Below are 22,009 nucleotides of genomic sequence, written 5' to 3' on the forward strand. Positions count from 1 at the left end.
TTCTGTATTTCTCACGAAAGGATTATGCAATGTAGTTTAACAACTGGACACGTACCACCATGACATTGCAAACATTTTGCTACGAACCCGTTTAGTAATCGCTCGATCTCTGTCGATATATTTTGGGGTGTATATTCCGTCTTAGTTAATGTACCTTCATATAATAACACTAATCCTATATAGACATTGAGGATAATCATTGCCCCGTGGGTCTATCATTATTAACTGACGCCAGGTGTGATTCTGCAGTTCTGTTCCTCAAGGCTGGATGAGGTCGCTTAATTGGACAGGATCCCTCAATGGTGTGGCTTCATAAACTGGTGTCGCTTGCGGTAGCCTTGATTGCTTATTCGCCTATCGGTGTCAAATAGGGATTGTGAGTTCGAACGTGAATATTTAGGACATCAGCTAACTGCATTACGGATAAAACGCGTGTGCTGTGTCATGGACGAATCAACTCTTCAGACCTGGAATAGAAATTTGGTCTGACATCTCTAGGGTTGAGAAACGCTGGCCTTGCTCCCGAGCACATGGTCGATAAACACAGTCCTTCAGACGCACGTGAAGGCGCGGAAATGCCATGCGTGGTTCTCCGCTCGCTCGTGGCCTCATTATGGCGTTAATATAGGTCCACTCATCTATGGGAAAGTGTCGTCTGCTCCGATAGTAAAGTCGTCATTCTTGCCGCCTGTGTTCGGAGCTGGTCGAAATCATTGAAGGACATTTGGAGTGCCTGACCTTGTGATCACACTAATTATCTGGGATTTTATAACAGTAGCCCCTGGTACAAACTACACTGCGGTCCGCGAAATCGAAGATTTCATTTGTGGAATGGGAGTTAGCATGTAATCATTACTTGATTGAAGGATACTGTGGCGTATGCCAGTGTTTTGAAGCAGACTATCAGAGGCATTGAGCAGACAAATACAACACAACTGGCCTCTCCAGAAATCCCTTGTTGACGCGCCTAATCGCTCGGACCAAAAGCGTCAGTTCTGTGGAAGATCTGTTAAGTCAACGCTATTCAGATGGCTGTTGCTCAAACCACTCGCGTATTTACATACATTGATCTTCCGTGCAGTCCGTACACCCAGGGTTATATGTGATGTTTCCTGGCGAATGTTTTGGAGTGAGTTGCCAGAGCTCAGAGGAATCCAGGTGAATGGACAGTTGACCGATAATGCCTCATCATCTGTGAAGAGTGTCTGAAACCATATTATTGTGGAAGCGTGCTGAGATACCCTCATGGTTTTCCTATCCAGTGTTTGTATATGGGATTGAGAAAGTAACTTGTTATCATTGACACTGCAGCTATTCCAAGGCTGGTGGATACGTCGTGCATTGACGTCACACACAGATATCAAAACATGGTGTCGTCAATACATAACTGTATACCAGCGTTCTCCACACCATAGACTCTGGATACGGGGACACACTCTGTATACAAATGCCTCACCAGTCTGATTACCTTACAGAGGTCAGATGTTAAGAATTTATTCGTGCAACCCATGTCTGGGAAAACTGACCAATGCGAGTATTCGTGAATTGTGTACACCTACGCATGATTTCCACCTGTCTTAGCTGAGTATTCATATTTCATTTTCTACTCCAGTGTTGAGAATTTCTGATTTGTTCAGATCCAAGAAGAAAGGTGGTTCCATATGAGGGTGATGTACAGTGAATACTTACCTCCTCTTCCGAAGTGCCATATGTAGAACGGTGGCAAACGGTGAGCGCTGCTACTACTGCCGTTACACATTTATTGTTCTTGCTTGAGGAACGCTTCTCAATCCCCAGCATTGATCGGCGTTCAGAACTGACTATTAAACTGACTAAGATATACTTCAAGTTGTAAAGGACTGAAATTGAAGTCACAGGTTACACACTCTCACAACAGCAAGTTGCACAATCGCCGGAGAACCGTTTCCTTCCTTGAACTGTATTTATTAAATCTCCCGTACAGCCAGTATGTTTCGACGGTCTTACAGCCCAAGTGGAAGATCAATTATGGAGACGGAATTCGATACGGAGGATACTGAAACAAACGTTGAAAGTGTAAAGGCCAATCTTGGCGTTCTCCGACGCGCGTTTTCATCCATAAGAAAGAAGAAGAAAAAACAAACTGATGTTGCTACCGGGTCGTTGAGAATAAGCGTCCACCAACCCGACACCCCTCCCAGATCGGGCGTGTCAAGAGAGTCAGCCTATTTCTGCAGGTAAGGTTTTGTTAGTGCTAGTAGGGCGAGTGTATGCCACTATTTGAAACTGCAAATATGGCGGTTTGTGTTCCTGTTTTAGACAAGTAGGTCTACATGCAGTTTATGTAGCGAGTTGAGACTGTCAACAGAACTATATGTAGTGTATGGAGCGAGTTGAAACTGTCAACAGAACCATATGTAGTGTATGGATGAAGTTCACACTGTCAGTAGAACTATATGTAGTTTATGTAGCGAGTTGAGACTGTCAACAAAACTGTATAAAGTGTATGTAGCGAGTTGAGACAGTCAATCTGGCTATGTGTAGTTTATGGAGCGAGTTGAGACTGTCACCAGAACTATATGTAGTGTATGGAGCGAGTTGAGACAGTCAATCTGGCTATGTGTAGTTTATGTAGGGAGTTGAGACTGTCACCAGAACTATATGTAGTGTATGGAGCGAGTTGAGACAATCAATCTGGCTCTGTGTAGTTTATGTAGGGAGTTGACGCTGTCAGTAGAACTATATGTAGTTTATGTAGCGAGTTGAGACTGTCACCAGAACTATATGTAGTGTATAGAGCGAGTTGAGACTGCCAATATGACTACTTGTAGAGTGTATGGAGCGAGTTGAGACTACTTGTAACTATTTGATGAACTCCTATTATAACAATAAATATAATTTTGCCCAAAGTTGTGAATGTATTGAACTTAAAGGACTAAAAGGATCCCAACAGTAGGTGTTCGGAAAATGCAGTTGTCCGAACTTAGAATTGTCCCGTCTAACAGGTTTCACCCTTTACTTTACTGTTACAGCAGAGGAACAGCCCAGACTGCATTTCTAGTCACAAAATGGCGCGTACTAGTAGAGTATGGTAGATAACAGGGCTGTAATGTATGATGGGTGCTCCAGGGATATCGTGAATGAAAAATACCCGAAAGCGTTGGAGTATCTAGAATCATCATTAATAAATGTGTTTTAAAAGATGGTTAATGGTTTAGCAAGTCTTTTATTCATTCCATACCAACTCAAATATTATGGCGCGTATCTGCCAGACAGTTGACCTTAGTCACTCGAGCACCTGGGGGTTAGGAGACATCCAACCACCCACACTTGTCTGAAGCAACTAAATGAACCGTGACTTCATACAAAACGCGTGGCTGTACGTAACGAGGTTGGAGGTGGTCATGACATCATCCGCTGGTTTACCCACCCAGTCTATATTACTTACAGGTCGTGATATGACTGGACTGTACGCGATTGCAGGATAACAAAATAAATATAATCTCTCATACCGATACCATGCCATTCAACGTCTAGACCACAGACTTCAACTTGGCAGCTAACGCGTAGTGCAAGGCACAGATATAAGACAATGAGGAATAAATAATTGTATTGATACAAGGAAGAGAAACTGCAGGACGCGAGAATTCATCCTAACGGGATACACAATCACATACCACCAACATTATCCTTTAATGATCCAACTGGGATTCATGGCAATTCCCGATTCTCATTTGAAATTCCATATTTCGATATAAATGTTTAATGAATGGAATAGAAGAGATCGTTACAGTAGTGTTGGGAAGCTGACGAGACACCTGCATCTGAGACATCTACATTTTTATAATATTTCATTTTTGTCTATTTTCAATCAGTTAGCAATGCCGCTTTCGTTACAGAACTATTAATTTTAAAATTCCATCGAAATTAAAATGGTATTTTATAGAACAGTTTTACCGCTTCATACCTATAGACTGACTGGGATGGTTCATACCCATAGGTTTGGTTTTACGCCGCTTTATTCCAGAAACATCACGGCAGCTTCATACCTATAGAACAGATGGTCTACATGCATAGTTCAAGGATACACATGAAAGAATGGATCGGTATTAATTTATTACATGGCAATACTGACCTTTTCTGAACGCTTTTCACTTGGGATTTATTCCGGGGTATTATGAATAATTTATGAACTAATTATGAAAGATATATATCGATTCAGTTTGGCTTACAGACAGATTGCGTTGAAAAAAGTAACTTAATGGATGACTGAAAATAAGAAGTTATTTAAAAGACTATTTAAAAAAAACAAATTCCCCGTGTTAATTATGTATCAGACGTCTGAATGACTTCTGAAACACTGTAACACGCCTCTAATAGTGTCAATGGATAAATATATTAATAAAAGATCCAAGGTTAAACTGTTTAATCGATATTCATCGTCCTAGATATCGTTCACGAGGTCTTTGTTTAATCTGCATTACTGCTGAGGTTCCGTCAGTTCCAGGCCAGTTCCATGATATATCCCGGGAACATCTGTCACACTTAAACATGTGTTGTCTTCAACAGAGCTATAACTCTTACGATGACTCTTGTCGTCCATGATCACGAGATAATGAATTATTCAAGTGAGAGACCACAACATAATGTTCACAATCAGCAGGATATTGTGGCTAGTTTGGTGTTTACTGTTACACAGAGACTCTGATTTCATATCTCAGTCTCACACTCTGACAGTGGGACCACGTTATTCTGGCGGGTGGTATATATTTATTTCGTTTTTCCGGCAGATATGGGAAAATTACTGTTTCAAGTAGCCCACTCGTCTCAATCCACAAAACAACTTCGCTTGATATTCCTGACTTACTTACAAATGGTGTACGTATCCCAAAATGACCAACGTTCACATAGAAATGTTCATATTAACGGGGACTGTGAGGACGTTTCTTGTCAAAAGCGTTCACTCGTCCCACAGGAGGACGGGTTCGTTTCTCAATATGTCTGGAGCCCATATTTGGTGTCCCCTGTTGTGGAATTAGTCGAATATTATTGAAAATTGTTAAAAGCCCCTCACTCACTCACTCAAACTATTATAATCCTCTTCGACTCTTTCCCTAAGAAAAACGTATTTCAAAGAAAAACGGTCACACAACATCGAGCAGTGTGTTATACACTTGTACCATCCTTCAAGCATTATGGCAAATGAACTCTTGCCTCATTGATAAAGACGTTTTAGATCGCCAAACGCTCATAAGCAGCACATCGCTATTAAATCAATTCCTACGAAAAAAACATGTTTATCTTTAATTTCCGATTTCTCGGGAAAACAACATCAAGCAAATATTTCCAAGAAAGTAATTACCATTAACCATTTTGTACATTCTTCGTTTGGTATGCACACTGCGGGCTACACAAAACAGTGGTTGTCGGACGAAAATGTTCCAGTTTTAGTTTACAGCTACAGTCGAGATCTTAACCCCATTGAGAATGTGTGGGGACTAATGAAGGACAGAATAAACCAAAAAAGGACTTAGAAATATTGAGGATATGAAGAAAACCGTGGTCGAATATTGGGATACGCTGTCACACAATCTCCTACAAACTTTGATCGGTAGTGTACCTAGGCGCATTCAGTCATGTATTGCAGGGCAAGGAGGTCTCACAAAGTACTGAAAAGACACTTAGACTGTAAGAGAGTCATATCTCAATAACACTTATATAGTTTATATACATATATTAACAATTTTCTCAATAATTTGTGGGAATACTATACATCCTTTGAATATTCTTAACCAATGTCACCGAATCACGGAAATACGCCATAAGTTGATAGTTATAAATAACGCTTGTCACCTGAAGAATAAAGACATGTATGAACAACGACATCCGGTATTCAATCTTTCCTTACGTTTATTCTTTACTATTGCATGTAAATGAAGGAAATGAAGTCCTTCCTGACCTAAAAAAGTAGGTACCTCCATTCATATTGATTAAATACATAACAGTCCCACCGTCCCTCCACCCCCGATAAAGCAATCTTCTTTGGCACGACTTAGCCATTGTGTTGTTTTCGCACATTGACGTATTTCCTTGATAACTTAAGTCCTTTCGATCCGTTTCGTAAGGCGCCAGAATACATACTGACGATGTCTGTGTTATTTTCTTTATGGCCACTCTCACGCTGATACAAACGGACGCCTACTTGAATACAGGATAAAAGTTTCTTTGAACACAAACAAGAGTGAAGGATTGCAAATTACCAACATATTATCAAAGATGTTAGTATTCCACAAATACTAACCGTGTTATTATTAGCCTTGATGGCACTCTTTGTACTGTTTTAGTTTGAGACGGACAAAAAAGAAAGCGCCGGTGGTCCCTTTCCATACATTTTGACGGGGAACTAACAGAGGTTTATTGTATATTCATCTAAACAAGAAAGGCCTCGTGAAATATAAATGTTGACAGAAAGTAAAAGAGCAAAGATGAGCTATGACGACAAACATTCTGTGCAAGCATGTTAATATCTGTAAAATAAACGCCAAAACACATCCCATAGTTTGCACTTTCAACAAGCAATAGTTTTCAGTAAGTGAGTCGGATTTAATCCAAACAGACATGAACAGACTACGTTTTAATTGTCTTACAAATTCTCACGTTTATACGTTGGTGGCAAGCCGAAATGGAGGTCATGCTTATCAAGCAATATTATTTGCCATATGGACGAAACCCACGAGCAGAAGGTATTGAAAAATCATGGATAAAAAAACCCCAAAATATAAAAATATCAGGGATTCGAACCTACGATCATATGATTCTGTCCTGCCCACGGGACGCAGCTCCGAAAAGCGTATTACAGCATATCTGACGAGAACACCTGCGCGTTGAATATTGACTTAAAGTTGCCTGATATACGTTCAAACGACATGAAACCAAACTCACTTACTCATTCAGTTATATTCTTGCACATATACCCATTAATAATTGGACTACGGAATGTTTCGACATAAGTTAGAAATAAAGCCGCTTAATTCTACATATGTAATATTTAGATATGTTTTCGGTGGCTACCTCGGTTTTCGTTTATGTTACTTCGTTTATTCCCCACATGGGCACTTTACCGGCGAAAACTAAACTCAGTCAGTCAAAATACTCAAAATCAAATTATTTGTCTTCATGTTCAGAATGCTGTATTGAAAGGAACGCAGTCAATGACGTTCAGTTGTCTTCCAAGGCTGCCCCCACAGCGAGAGGACTCCTAATCAAGTTATCCACCCCGAGGGTGATTAAAACCATTGTAATTCAATTTGTCGAGTAACTGAGGAATCGGAGAGTGTGTAATTCAGTCGTTGAGTACTGGCGACAAGTTATGACGCACGGTTGTAGTCAGGGAGATTGTTTCTGTACCTACTGTTTTGTTGTTAACAATTTGTCATTGAACCAAATAAGAAAATGACCTTCGGGAGGAACCATGCTGGACTGTCTGCCGTGTTGCTGCGTTTTGTACACATTAAGACATATTATAAAATTTTGTTTGAAAAGTGAGTTAAACTTTACAATCACATCCGCAAGGCCATATCGTGACTGTTGGGGTATGAACGGGATAAGACATTCGTTACGACATATAATACAATTATAGACAAATAAAGAGAATCAAGTAATTATTAAATTGCCATCTGTCTGATTGTGTGTCATCGAATCCTGCTGATCGTAGCTCATGGTATCTTCCACTGGGTTTTGCCTGTCGTTGACGGGAATATATACATGGATAGTGCCTTTTGAAAAACACCCAGAATCGACATTTCCCAACTGACATCAATATCACTATACAAGATATATATTGATTGCTGACATCAACAAATATGATCGATTTGCCTTTCATATGGATAGTTACAATATCAGTCTTCATGACAGCAATCGCTGTACAACAAGCCCGTGATGAATATCACTTCTACTCTACATCGATCGTCCTCATACGGTGATGTCAGCAGCAATGTTTATATGATGTGTTCAGTGGGCCAGAGGCACATATAACACGAGGGGTCTTGTAGTGTATTGACAAATATTACAGTGTATATAGTTAATCTGGCACTCATGGAAATAGGTTTGACATGGTCAAAAAATCTACGGATTAACGTATCGTGATTAAGCAACAATGTCATATATTGTTCCATATAGTGTGTTTTTGTTCGTTTGTGTGTATCATAAAGCGCCATCCATGCCTGGGTGTGGAGTCGGAAGCCAAGTCATGCTGGTTAACCGTTGACCACACTGGCGAAATCAATGATGGAATGGTGCTGGAAGATCAGGAATCGCAAGGATTCGAGTCATAGGATTCTGCCCCGCCCATTTGGTGATGATAAAAAGTCGCCAGGGATATAGATAGACATGTATTTCGGATTGACGAATGCCTTGTATATCTATAGCTGATAGTTCCACATTGGTTTGTGATTGATAGAGTGTTGTCTGCCGCGACACTAAGCCCTATGGCAGCTGCATGACGACCACCTGTAAACAATCTTGACCAGACAATCCAGTGATTGATATTGTGAGCGACGAATTACAATTACCAATTCACCAGTAGATCCAGTTAGAACCCGGCTTCACCAGCAGGTGAATATATAAGTTGGGTTTTACGCCGCTTTTAGCAATATTCCAGCAATATCACGGTGAGGAACACCAAAATTGGGCTTCACAAATCGTACCCATGTTGGGAATCGAACCCGGCGTAACCACTGCGTCTTCACCAGAATGTCTCAATAGTTACCGGCTCTATGGAGAGTTGGTAAAACTGACAATATTTGGTTTCATAATATAGTTAAAGCGCATGTTCCAGGAGTGATTGGGCAAGAAAGAATGCGGAGGAGTAGGGGCGCAGGGTAGGGAGGGTCTTTGATTTTCGTCTTCATCCACCGATGGCGTCAGTCGATCCCAATCTGAAACATATGCTTTACGCCTGCATGGAACAGAAGTCCTTACAGCTGGGAACCTAACGTTGAAACAAACCCCGAGGGACCTTCGGATCAGAATAGGTCGATTGTATAGAATGTACGTCGTATATCGATTTAAACGAAGACCGAATTGTTATAAAGTCCCTAATAGTTTGTCATTGTCCATGGACACTCCTCCATGCAATCATTCACTAATCAGCCACGTTAAGGCAGGATTTTTTATGGATGAAGTTCATTCTTCTATTATGATGCGACGTCGAGGGGCGGTGGGGTAGCCTAGTGGTTAAAGCGTTCGCTCGTCACGTCGAAAACCGGGTTCGTTTCCCCACATGGGTACAATGTGTGAAGCCCGTTTCTGGTGTACCCCGCCGTGATTTTGCTGGAATATTGCTCAAAGCGGCGTAAAACTAAACTCACTTACTCTTTCAACCACGTGTCTGTCTTTTCCGACTCAGCTGTTGACCCGGGAAAGAAAAGACACCCAAGGTCCTCGTATTTATCGACTGTCGTCACTGTTCCTATTTACAGGCAGTTATATTAGCAAATTCCTACGGAATTATGAATTTGACAGTTTAACATATTTTCTCATAATAAATTGTACCTTATTAATTGATTAATCTGTGTCACTAAGTCACATTAATCATGTACATATTTGAGTTTTAGGAAACATTTGAGTGAATATTGATTACTCTGAAACCTCTTTAAAACCCATTTGTAAATTAGGCCAGCCTCAAACTGAATTGAAATCATCTTCCATCATCAGATTTTCAACATTGAAGCTTTTGAAAAAAGTTTTACATTTTGGTCTTCGTATTTAAGGCAGAAAGAATGTAATGACGAGTATTGATCGTGAAGAATATAGTTACTTGAATCTAACGCAAGCAGCGGCCATCTCCGCGTGTGACATTTATTGATATTGGAGGCATTTGCGTCTCCCGTCAAGACGTTGGAATCAAAACCTTCTTGACGGTCTTGTCAAGTCATCTTCGGAACTAATAGACTTAAAAAGGTGCATAAGAACGGGCTCTGATGACATCGTTAAGACATCAAGAACCTTCATAGGTACCTTCGCCCTTTAAAAAACGAGCCTTTACCGCTTCTGAAAGACAATTATCAGTTTCTGTGATCCTTAATGAGATCGTTTATGGCCGAAAACAAATTCCACCTGTTTCATCTGCGCTCTGTAGTATACGGAGAAAGATGGACGTTTTTCTGTCATTTCCGGGGAAACTAGTTTTGTAAAGTTAAAAAAGGTCAGATCTTGCTCTACCTGTTTTACATTATATTTACGTACGTACTTCCTTTAAGCATCACTGACTATTTTGGTATCCACTGAACGAACGAGTGAGTATTGTTTTACGCCGTTTTTAGCAATATTCCTGCAATATTACGCGGGTGACACCAGAAATGGGCCCATGTGGGGAATCGAACCGGGTCTTCAGCGTGACGAGCGGACGCTTTAACCATTAGACTATCCAACCGCCCATTGAATGAATGAACAGAGCGATATGGCTTCCGGATAATATTCGAATTTTGTTTTTAACTTTCCACTGATGTGTATTTGATATTTTGTAGAAAATGCATTTGGCGATCGAGATTTCAGCAATGGGTGCAATGTAACAGACAATAATAGACATTAAGATTCTATATATATAACAGAACATGGTACAAAACCGAGAGCTAATGGGTACTTAATCCCGTTTGATGTTGTGTGGACATAAGCAGTGTATATTTGCTGTCTATTGATCACAGTAATCTCACTCAGCCCAGATCAGTAAATACATATTAACATGTCAACAAACACATATTAACAAGATGAGCGGCTCCGTGCGCATGAAGAGCAAATTACAGACGCCCTGAACCAGCTCCAGGGTAGCGTGGAGGTTCACTGCTGGTCAATGGAACAATTGCCGCCAAATACGACGTATATAACCAGGGGCTTAATATAACTGATGTGGTCAATACGGCTGTGAACTCTTGCCCTGTTTATGTAGCCGGTATGGTCGTGTAGCTAGTTAGGGGTATTTATTAATCGATACTTTGTGTTTGAGGTTTTGAAGCGAGGTTGAATCAATAACGAAGTGTAATAAATTATGATTTCCCATGCCCATCGGGAAATCGAGATTAAGAGTTTTTTTATAAAGGAATGAAGCGGTCAGACCCGGCGGCATGTCTGATTTCATGTCGTTACTTCTACCTTAAATCACTGGCTTTTCTGATCCAGATCTTTATTGGCTGGTGTCACTGTTTTTGATGTTCCATGTTTATAATGTTCACCGCTGTTTTTACACCTTATGGAATCTGCTCCGTCGTTATTGTTTGGCTTTGATGTTATATGTTACATATTTGACGTTTTATACCAAATACATGTATGTTGTACACATCTGCAGAGCGCCTAATATCCACCTCAAAGATGTTCAGTGGCGCTGAGGACAAATTATGCGCAAAGCGCAGACATTTTCACCCCATTGACCGAAGCTGCATGTGAGGCGCTGGAAGGCTAGCAGTTATATGACCATCTTATCCCGCCGGGTACCCATTCACTGCGGCGTGACCATCCATATCAACAGCCCACCCTGATAGAGCCTGGAGTCAGTTGCCTATTTCCTGAAACAACCTCATAACCTCGACACATAGTCTTCCATGAGGATACTGACTTCGCCATGTACCATTCTCTGGTACGAATACCAATATGGATACAATGTCATTAACATATACATTGTACTGTTCATTTGATTTAAAAAGATGAGGTGGGGTACCGGGCGTATGGTGGGCGGGGTGTCACGGGTTTCCCAGTCTTCTAAGGCCGGGCACCCCTCGAGCTCACCAGAAATATGTGATTGTGGGTTCGAGTCCCGGTTTGCAACGACTAGGTTTGTCAGCACCATATTCCTGCTCGTGGCAAACATCTGAGACGTCCATTAGTTCTGCTTTTCGTTCCATATTTAACTGTCAAGTCGTGATATGTCTGAGACACTGTTCACAGCGGCGTAAAGCCAAATTCATTCATTCACACTAAGACACGGATCCAAAGCGGCGTAAAGCCAAATTCGTTCACTCACACTAAGACTTCCAAATCGGCGTAAAGCCAGTTCCCATTGCTCGAGTCCAATTGTCAATTGTCAATAAAATATGTATAATTTAGGACCTATCTTACAAACCCCTTTATTCTAACAAATGCTACTGACAAATGCAGCGCTGGAATGATTTGATGCCCTGATTTTGTTTGATTACGATACATATCAACCCGTAAAAGAGTTCATATCCGGCAATTAAACAGCTGACCTTTACGGTGTTGTCGTGCAGAGTTATTTCCCCTTGAATCATTAACAGGGGGCGCAGTGAATGTCGGCATCATTACATTCGATAACGACGGGGAAGGCTATGTATGATCTTCACGCATGGCATCGATCCTTAAAATGTATCCCCCGATTTCGGCCTTTCGGTCGAGTGAATGAGTCAGTGAGTGAGTTTGGGTTTTGCGCCGCGTTCAGCAAATCACGGCGGGGACACCAGAAATTGTACACATTGTACCCATATGGGGTATCGAAACCGGACCTTCAGCGTGACGAGCGAACCCTTCCCACTGCCCCAATCACGTCTAGTCTTGGACCGGACCGAGTAAAATATATAGCTACCATCCATGAAATACCCAAATAATTTCAATATTTCAATTTCCTGTTGACATCAGTATTATTACTGTCCTTGTTGACCCGTTAAGATCCGGGTTAGAGTTGATCTTCAGTAACCCTTGCTTGTCGTAAGATGTGACTAACGGGATTGAGTAAGCAAGTGGTTTGGGTGGTCAGGCTCGCTCACTGGGTTGACACATGTCATCGTATCCCAATTGCACAAATCGATGTTCATGCTGTCGATCCCTGGATTGTCTGGTTCAGACTCGACGTTTTACAGACCGCTGCCATATAGCTGGAATATTGCTGAGTGCAGGGTTAAACTAAACTCACTCACTCACTGTCCTTGTTTAAATGTTGAAATTCACAGTTAGAAATTACATGATAATAAAATGAAAAATAAGTGCCCTACGTTCAAACAAGGCGTTCGCTTTGAGTCACACTGGTTTGAATACATCACTTAAATGTTAGGCGTGGACTTACAGTGTGACGCATTGTATTCCATCACGACCTTGATTACGGCCAGAAACGGAAACACGTGACCTGGCGAAACTATCTATTTCCCTCACAACTGTCAGAGGAACGTCAAATAGATTGCAACAGCTATGGCAGGACGATGATGAAATTACGTTCAATAATACGGGAAAGGTTAATAAGGTACGTATAGTTGCGTAATGTTGTGTAAAATGTTTGGACGAGGTTTGAAAGATCATTCAAACTGGGACACTAGTTGTTGTGACTGCTTTCAGGGTATTTTTTCATGACAATACGAATAGTATTGGACAAAGCAGTTCAATCGATGTATTTCCGTGTTTATTTCAAATGGTTATTTCCTGCAATTGCAATTTTTGATGAACTTCATGAATGAGTGAGTTAGGTTTGACGCCTCCTTCTACAGTATGCAGGGGAGACGTTGGTAATTCTCACTCTCTCGTGCACGTTGAGACGTCACCGATACCATCTCTATGCGCATGTTTAATCGTCATTTGCGTTTAGAAACCGCTTACGTAATCAACTTTAAATGCGCTGAAAAATGGAAATGGATGGAAATATTAGGATGACCTTTTGTGACACGAACATTAGGATGTCAGAAACGGTAATGTATGCGACATTTGTTGGACAGAGATAATTTCAAGGTCACTGAGGAAAGGTTATTGAGAAACACCCCTACAAATCCCCAATCCGCCATTGCCAATGTGGCCCCGGATGATAGTGTCACCGTGCCCCAAACGTTGCTCAGGTTTGACAATTGTGCTAACTGAAGAGTTAAATGACATTCACTCACTGAATTGCCCGTGAGCCTGCATCTTCAACCGATGAGGACATCTTATTTTTAGGCAATGTCAGATTCCAGGAATTATGTTGTCGAGGTAACCGTTTGATACGTTGCTCATCTACCGTCTACCAATACGAAATACACGAGAAGTTGGATCGGTTTCCAGGGTTTTGATCGCTTTTAAGCGTGGCATCTTTATGAGTAAGTGAGTTGGTGTTACCCCGCGTTTCGCAATATTCCATTAATATCAGGCTGGGGACATGAACACCAGAAATGGGCTCCACAATTTGTACCCATGTGGGAATCAAACCGGGTTTTCGGCGTGACAAACGAACGCTTTAACCATTAGGCTACCGGCATGTTACGGAGGGAAGATATAGCAAGTCTAAGAGGCTTACCATTTTCGTGGAACCAAACTAGGAGCATAATCAGGATCAATCCTGGATCCCAGCCCCCGTTTGTTTGATGATGACAGGCCTGAGGGCACATCCCTGCACAGCCAATTGCAACGACATGCCGGCCATGACCCAGGTCCTGTGATAGATTTAACAGTCTATTATACATGGGTTAAGAGTAATACCACACTAAGCATCTGTTATGGAACGGATGTCAACGGGAAGCCACCATGGCTGAGTCTGCTTAGTCTGTTGTTGGCTGGGTCGTTGTGTTGACATCTGACAAGATCATACCGTATTTTAACGGTTTTTATCAACCTCCATTATGACTCAGACTTAGACTCACAGACTCAGATTCTTTATTTCGTAGATGGTGGTCCGTGAGGCCTTTAGTACAATTACATAAATAATTCAAACATAATGGTTTGTCAGACACGCAAGGTTTGCATTACTGACATTAAACATTTTGTACATAAATTGCTAGATTTTTAAACTAGTAGTATCACGGCTCCATTATGAAGCCATTTTAGAGAGTGAATGAGTTTTAGTTTTACGCCGCACTCAGCAATATTCAAGCTATATGGCGGCGGTTTGTAAATAATCGAGTCTGGACCAGACAATCCAGTGATCAACAGCATGAGCATCAATCTGCGCAATTGGGAACCGATGACATGTGTCAGCCAAGTCAGCGAGCCTGACCACCCGATCCCGTTAGTGGCTTCTTACGACAAGCATAGTCGCCTTTTGTGGCAAGCATGGGTTGCTGAAGACCTATTCTACCCGGGATCTTCACGGTTCTGAACCCATTTGAAAGTTAAACATCAAAGTCAGTAATTATACAGTTGCATCCGAACAGATGTTCGGGATTCCTGCTCTTTATAGATGAATAGATCAACGTAGATGGCAACTGTTGAAAGAAGGTGTTCGTCGACACTATTTGAACTGAGAAAATAGTAGAAATGAGAGAAAATAACAGAGAAAAAAGTAGATATGAGGGAAAATAACAGAGACAATAGTAGAAAATAGAGAAAATAGTAGAAATATGTATCTGTTTGTCAGGGTTTCTTCGAGTTATTGAAGAGATCATGTAGTTCTATCTTTTCGACACAATCTTCAAATAACCATGGACTGTTCATCAGAAAACTATAAATTCAATTTCAACATCTACTGGTGCATATGATTTCTCTTCCGTTCATTCCATATGCATACAAACAATAGCTCGCGAAATTGCTATAAATATAATGATATCTGTCTATCGACAGAACCATTGCATTGAATATGCCTTAAACAATGCTTATCAGGTTTATATAACACCAATATGCTGACGACAATGCTATTATCAGACATGCTGGAATAAATGCATTATATACTCATGTGTTTAGCACAGCTGTACCTATGTCGAAAAATTGATTGCTTTGAATTAACTGGAGTAACCTGATAAAAACGTCAAGACAGTCGACGTAACGTGGCGGTCGATTTACCGTTGAACGTAACAGTCAATACAACGTGATTGTTTCGCGAATGGCACCAATATAAGAAGCCTGGAAGCGTTTACCCCATTGAACCATTGTGCCAAGTACCTGAAAGCAAGTACTCCATCAATGAAAAATGGTTCTTGTGAAGATGGATTGACGCTGAAAAGAGCAAATGGGTTTACTGAGACGTCGTGTTCGCTCACGTCAAAGTCTCCATCCGAGGTCTACGACTGCTGATGAGGAAGAGGAAGTCAATAGAAAGCCGAAACCTCCATTCAGCTGCGGAAATACTCTCACAATTTGATAGAATCTGTTTGACCAGAATTCCATTAGAATGGCATACATTTTAATTTTGGTATCGATTTCTTGATAAACGCCAATGCAAGGCGACGTCGATCTTTCACTCTGGTATTTACATCTGTAGCCGAAGCGGCCCGGTCGTGCTTGAACCGTCCTCCAATTGTCTTAGACCAATAATTACAAGACTTAATAATAACCAACGGCTGTGCTTCATTTGGAATCTGTGTAAAACGTTAAAGGGCAGCTACTTAATGGAGCGTCCTTCACGTGACCCAGTTTGAAGGAAAGCCGCGAACTTCCAGTACCCCCCATTTTGTTATATAGTGATTAATAGCAGAAATGCTAAGGGAATTTTCACTGCTATTTTGCATGAACCATTATCAAGACCGGTTTATCTCTGTATCCATCTGGTAGAGTTAATATTGGGTTATGGGACCATTGATTCTTTCACAACTCACAACGGAGACGAGGAAAATGATTACTAATGGATCTGAAGTGCTTAAAAGGATGCGAAGTTTAATATAAATATGACCAAAATTGTTTTAATTTCATCAAGACGCTGCCAGGGAAGTATGTTTGCGATGCTGACGGTCGTGGTGGTTGGTGGAATATTATTGATAAATGTAACCGGACATTAAGAAATTATGTGTCAATTTACGTTACAGTTGCTTTTACTGATGAGTTTAATTCATCTTCCAGATTCGTTCTGATTGTGCTGGTAGCTTTGTCAGTACCTTATCCTAGGTTTAGTCAAAACTACAACTTCTGCTACTGCTGCTACTACTACCACTACTATAACCACCATTGCTACCACTACCACCACCACTACTACAACTACTACTACCACCACTGACACCACACCACCACCACTACTACCACTACTACCACTACTACTACCACTACTACTACTACAACTACTACTACCACTGACTACTACTACTACCACCACTACTACTACTACTACCACTACTACCACCACTACTACTACTACCACTACTACTACTACTACTACTACTACCACCACCACCAACACTACTACTATTACCACCACTATTACTAGCTACTACACCACCACCACTACTACAACCACTACTGCTACTACTACTCCTCCTCCTACTAGCACCACCACCACCACTACTACTGCCCTTCTACCACTACAACTACTACTACCACCACCTACTACCATTACTACCGCCCACCACCACTACTACTTACTACTACTACTACTACTACCACTACTACTACCACTACTACTACTACTAGAAATACCACTACTACTACTACTGCTACTACTACCACTCCACTAACAACCTCCTACTACTACCAATACATTTACCACCACCACCACCACTACCACTACTATTACTACTACTACTACTACTACTACTACTAACATTCTCGACGTGTTTTTATGTTATGAAACTGTATCAAGTCCTCCATTCATAATTATACACCACAATGACGTTAAAACAGTCCATATTAATATTCAAATACGTTAAATAAAATCAATTTATGATACTGCTTTGAAACTGAAAGAACAATTATCGAGTCGTATGTAGGACTTAAAATGAGTCCGGGATTCACGTGATACCTAAAGTTAGCAAGACCTGCGTTAGTCTGTGATTGGAGTACAGCTCATAATGGTTGACACATGAATGACAGATACCAGTTGCTTGTACCTCGCTTATATTCTTCATCCGACAGAGTTCTTCTCCAGCTCTCAGATCACATGGATCTGTGGTGATTCCTGAAATTCCAAACGCGTCATGACGACGTTGTCGCGTATTCTTCAGGTTCGCATGACGTCACACTCCCGACAGATAGGCAAATCCCCTCAACAGCGAGAAGTCTGACTTAAAGTACCCCATGACCTCCTTTTGCTTCGACGCCAGAGCTATTGATTGGCCAAACTAATATGCCAACATCCCTCCTTTCACCTGTCACATCTGATGGAGCTTCACTAACAGGAGCTGAAAGTATTTGGTGCCAGTCTACCATTCAGGGACTATCTCAAAAACAGACCTGCGAAATACAATCTTTTGATTACCATAGCCCTTACACCAGTTTCTTTTTAAGCGTATTGATTTAAAAAAACAAACCCAACAGGTTTAATCTGCTAATACTCGGTTGCTATTACGGCTTTTGGCGAAATTTGATTGGATGACTAAAAAAAATGTTTCCAATCTGTTGTACAGATACTGACGTTAACGTCTTAATCAAAGAGTGCCAGTTTTATTTTCATATGGCTTTAACAGACTATAGCCATCAGGTTCTCCTCTAGAAAATACTCTAAACACGGATAGGGTGCTCACAAATCACGGATCTATTTGAGGACCGAATACCGGACTCGAACCAACATCTGTGGATCCTTGTGTAGTAAGGGACGCAACTCTGTCCACTCCATGCTCCCCGAAGAGTACATTGCCCACTTTATGAATCAAAATGAGTTAGGTGTAATATCACTCTGAACAGTGATATTCAACTATTAAAACGTGGCACGTTTGTGTCGAGGAAGGCCCCCGAGTGGTCCAGGTTTGCCTCTTTTTGTCAGACCCATGAACGCTATGCTGTATGCTGGCAGAGGGACATAATCAGGACGAACCTGAACTTGTGATACTCCATGGTTGTAGGAGTCTCAGCTGCACAGCGTGTTTCCTTTGACGACGTTGGCGCCCGTCACTTCCAAATTTCAAATTTCCCTTGATACAATTTACCGACAAATCAAAAGTCGAGATGAGGAAAATAATTAAATTAATTATATTTTTAAATCATTTGGACTGGCCGCCATGTTATTGATGTTGCCAACCCTCTATTGTGCCGGTTTGTAGGCCGTCTCCTGATTGATCCATTAGACTGAGTAGCGTAGCAAATCAAAGTGGCTAATGAAAACCGAGGGCGGGTAGTTTGAGGTCGCGAGTACAACAGGAATGAATCAAGGGTTTGTCCAGGTTTAAAACACAACTCACCAAATATAGTGGATGGTATAGGTCAAGGTCACCATGCAACAATGTCAGCAAGGGCTCGTTCTCCTTTCAATGATCGCATCGCCAAACGATAAGAAAATTCATTAAGTTAGAAATTGGATCCGTGTTAAGGGCCCTTTCAACGGTCAGTCACCTATCAAATTATCTGACGTTGATGATCTCCCTGTGTCCTCTTATAGCTCACGACATTTATCATGTGTAATCAAACGTGACTGATTAATATCATGAGTGTCACAATCCGAGTACGTGACGGATGTCTACCAAGCACTATTTACATCAGTGACGTTGGCGGTTTTATAGGATATTGGAAGCTATTATACACACAAAGGTGTCGTATTGTGTCAGTAACATTTTGCTTAAATGTATTTCAACCGCCTCGGCTTTAAGCAGAGATCTTTCCGTAAGATTAATAGATCTGATATGACGCATATCATCATCATCACCAATATTATTATTGTTATTATGTGTATACATGTATACGTAATGTCGTTACATCTCTTTTTGTATTGTGTAACATTTATATGAGAGTAATTACATTTTGTTTCTAATCTTCAACTGAAGGCTTGCACGATGTGGCCGAGCAGGATCCGCCTGTACCGACTTTGATTCTATCAACACCATAGCCAGTAATTCTTGTTCACAGCAGTGGGGTAAAACCCCGAATGTCTACAACCTGTGTCGCTTTTGTGTTCCCTCATTAAACAAACGACATGTACATGTAACTTATGCTCTCGGCCTGTGCAACGTTTATTTTTTCTCAATACCCCTAAAGAAATTTAATATTCTTACTTTTTAATATTTTGGTTCAAATAATCTAAACCCAAATATTGATATTCCGGCTTCACTATCAGTGAATTCTATATGCGATTGTTTGCGAAATAGAGGAATCCAGGCTATTTTAGTCTGGTCGTGCCATCCGCACAGGCAATGATAAGGTTATTTTCGGAAGATTGAAGTAAAGTAGAATATACGTACTTACATGAGGACAAAAATATATCTAAATATCTCCCGACACTGAAGTAACGTCTGTATTAGGTGGCCGGTTCCGTCTGAAACCATCACAAATTAGTTTCATTATCTATTTTAGACCAGAGAACAAGCCTTGGTGGCGTCAAAGAGGTTCTTTCACTGAAAATGTCTTGCTGTAAATGTTGGCTGACGCTCAGGGTTAAAGGTTTTTAGGCACCTGGAGTAGAGTGAGGGCACTATTTGCTATCATTGGTTGTTGGGGGTGGGGTGTTCTGGAAGAAAGGCGTTGTAAATAGAAACATAACTGACCAGAGTAGCGTCTCTCAGTCCTGGGTGGACCCGCTGACCTTTAGGACCGTCCGCGTGGGCCAGTGGATAGACGGTCTGCCCGGAGTGTGGAAGGTCGGTGGTTCATGTTCCTCTAGGGGTGATTGGGTAGCCCAGCGGTTATAGCGCCGAGTCGTCACGCCGAAGCACCGGGTTCGATTCCTCACATGGGTACAATACGTGAAGCCCATTTCTAGTGTTCCCCCGCCATGATATTGCTGGAATATTGCTAAAATTGGCGTAAAACCATACTCACTCATTCACTCATGTTACTCTGCGCTTGGCATAGGAGGACAAGGAGTGGTCGACTCGGAGTGGTCGTTGTACGTTTAATTCCGGAATATAGTGCTAAGCCATGATGATGTTATCTCAGTTGTTTAACACGATAAGACCGGCATTAATCTGGACTAGTACAAGCAGACCGACATTAATCTGAACTAGTACAAGCAGACCGACATTAGTCTGAACTAGTACAAACAGACCGACATTACTCTGAACTAGTACAAAGCAGACCGACATTAGTCTGAACTAGTACAAACAGACCGACATTAGTCTGAACTAGTACAAGCAGACCGACATTAATCTGAACTAGTACCAACAGACCGACATTACTGAACTGAACTACCGTTAATCTGAACTAACAAGCAGACCGGCATTAATCTGAACTAGTACAAGCAGACCGGCATTAATCTGAACTAGTACAAGCAGACCGACATTAATCTGAACTAGTACCAACAGACCGACATTAATCTGAACTAGTACAAGCAGACCGACATTAATCTGAACTAGTACAAGCAGACCGACATTAGTCTGAACTAGTACAAGCAGACCGACATTAGTCTGAACTAGTACAAGCAGACCGACATTAATCTGAACTAGTACAAACAGACCGACATTAATCTGAACTGAACTAGTACCAACAGACCGACATTAATCTGAACTAGTAGACCGGCATTAATCAAGTACAGACCGACATTAATCTGAACTAGTACAAGCAGACCGACATTAGTCTGAACTAGTACAAGCAGACCGCTAGTACCAACCGGCAGACCGACATTACTCTGAACTAGTACCAACAGACCGACATTACTCTGAACTAGTTCAAACAGACCGACATTAATCTGAACTAGTTCAAGCAGACCGACATTACTCTGAACTAGTACCAACAGACCGACATTACTCTGAACTAGTACCAACAGACCGACATTAGTCTGAACTAGTACAAGCAGACCGGCATTAGTCTGGACTAGTTCAAGCAGACCGACATTAATCTGAACTAGTACCAACAGACCGACATTACTCTGAACTAGTACCAACAGACCGACATTAATCTGAACTAGTACAAGCAGACCGACATTAGTCTGAACTAGTACCAACAGACCGACATTACTCTGAACTAGTACAAACAGACCGACATTAGTCTGAACTAGTACAACAGACCGACATTGGTCTGAACTAGTTCAAGCAGACCGACATTGGTCTGAACTAGTACCAACAGACCGACATTAATCTGAACTAGTACAAGCAGACCGACATTAGTCTGAACTAGTACAAACAGACCGACATTAGTCTGAACTAGTACAAGCAGACCGACATTGGTCTAGTAGTCAAAAGACCAACATTAATCTGAACTAGTACAAACAGACCGACATTAGTCTGAACTAGTACAAGCAGACCGACATTAGTCTGAACTAGTACAAGCAGACCGACATAAGTCTGAA

At 41.3% G+C, this 22,009-nt stretch overlaps 1 protein-coding gene across 1 annotated transcript in view; it reads left to right on the forward strand.

Moving 5' to 3' along the window:
* The first annotated feature begins 658 nt into the window (after positions 1 to 658).
* LOC124270262 (GTPase-activating Rap/Ran-GAP domain-like protein 3) overlaps positions 659 to 22,009 on the forward strand; it is a 118,925-nt gene continuing 97,574 nt past the window's right edge. The window contains 1 exon segment of the mRNA XM_046705296.1: positions 659 to 2,216. Coding sequence (XP_046561252.1) covers positions 1,969 to 2,216 — 248 coding nt within the window. The 5' untranslated portion in view covers positions 659 to 1,968.

This window comes from Haliotis rubra, unplaced genomic scaffold (genome assembly GCF_003918875.1).
Source record: "Haliotis rubra isolate DU_JTF1 unplaced genomic scaffold, ASM391887v1 Scf150, whole genome shotgun sequence".
In the NCBI taxonomy this organism is placed as follows: Eukaryota; Metazoa; Mollusca; class Gastropoda; order Lepetellida; family Haliotidae; genus Haliotis; species Haliotis rubra.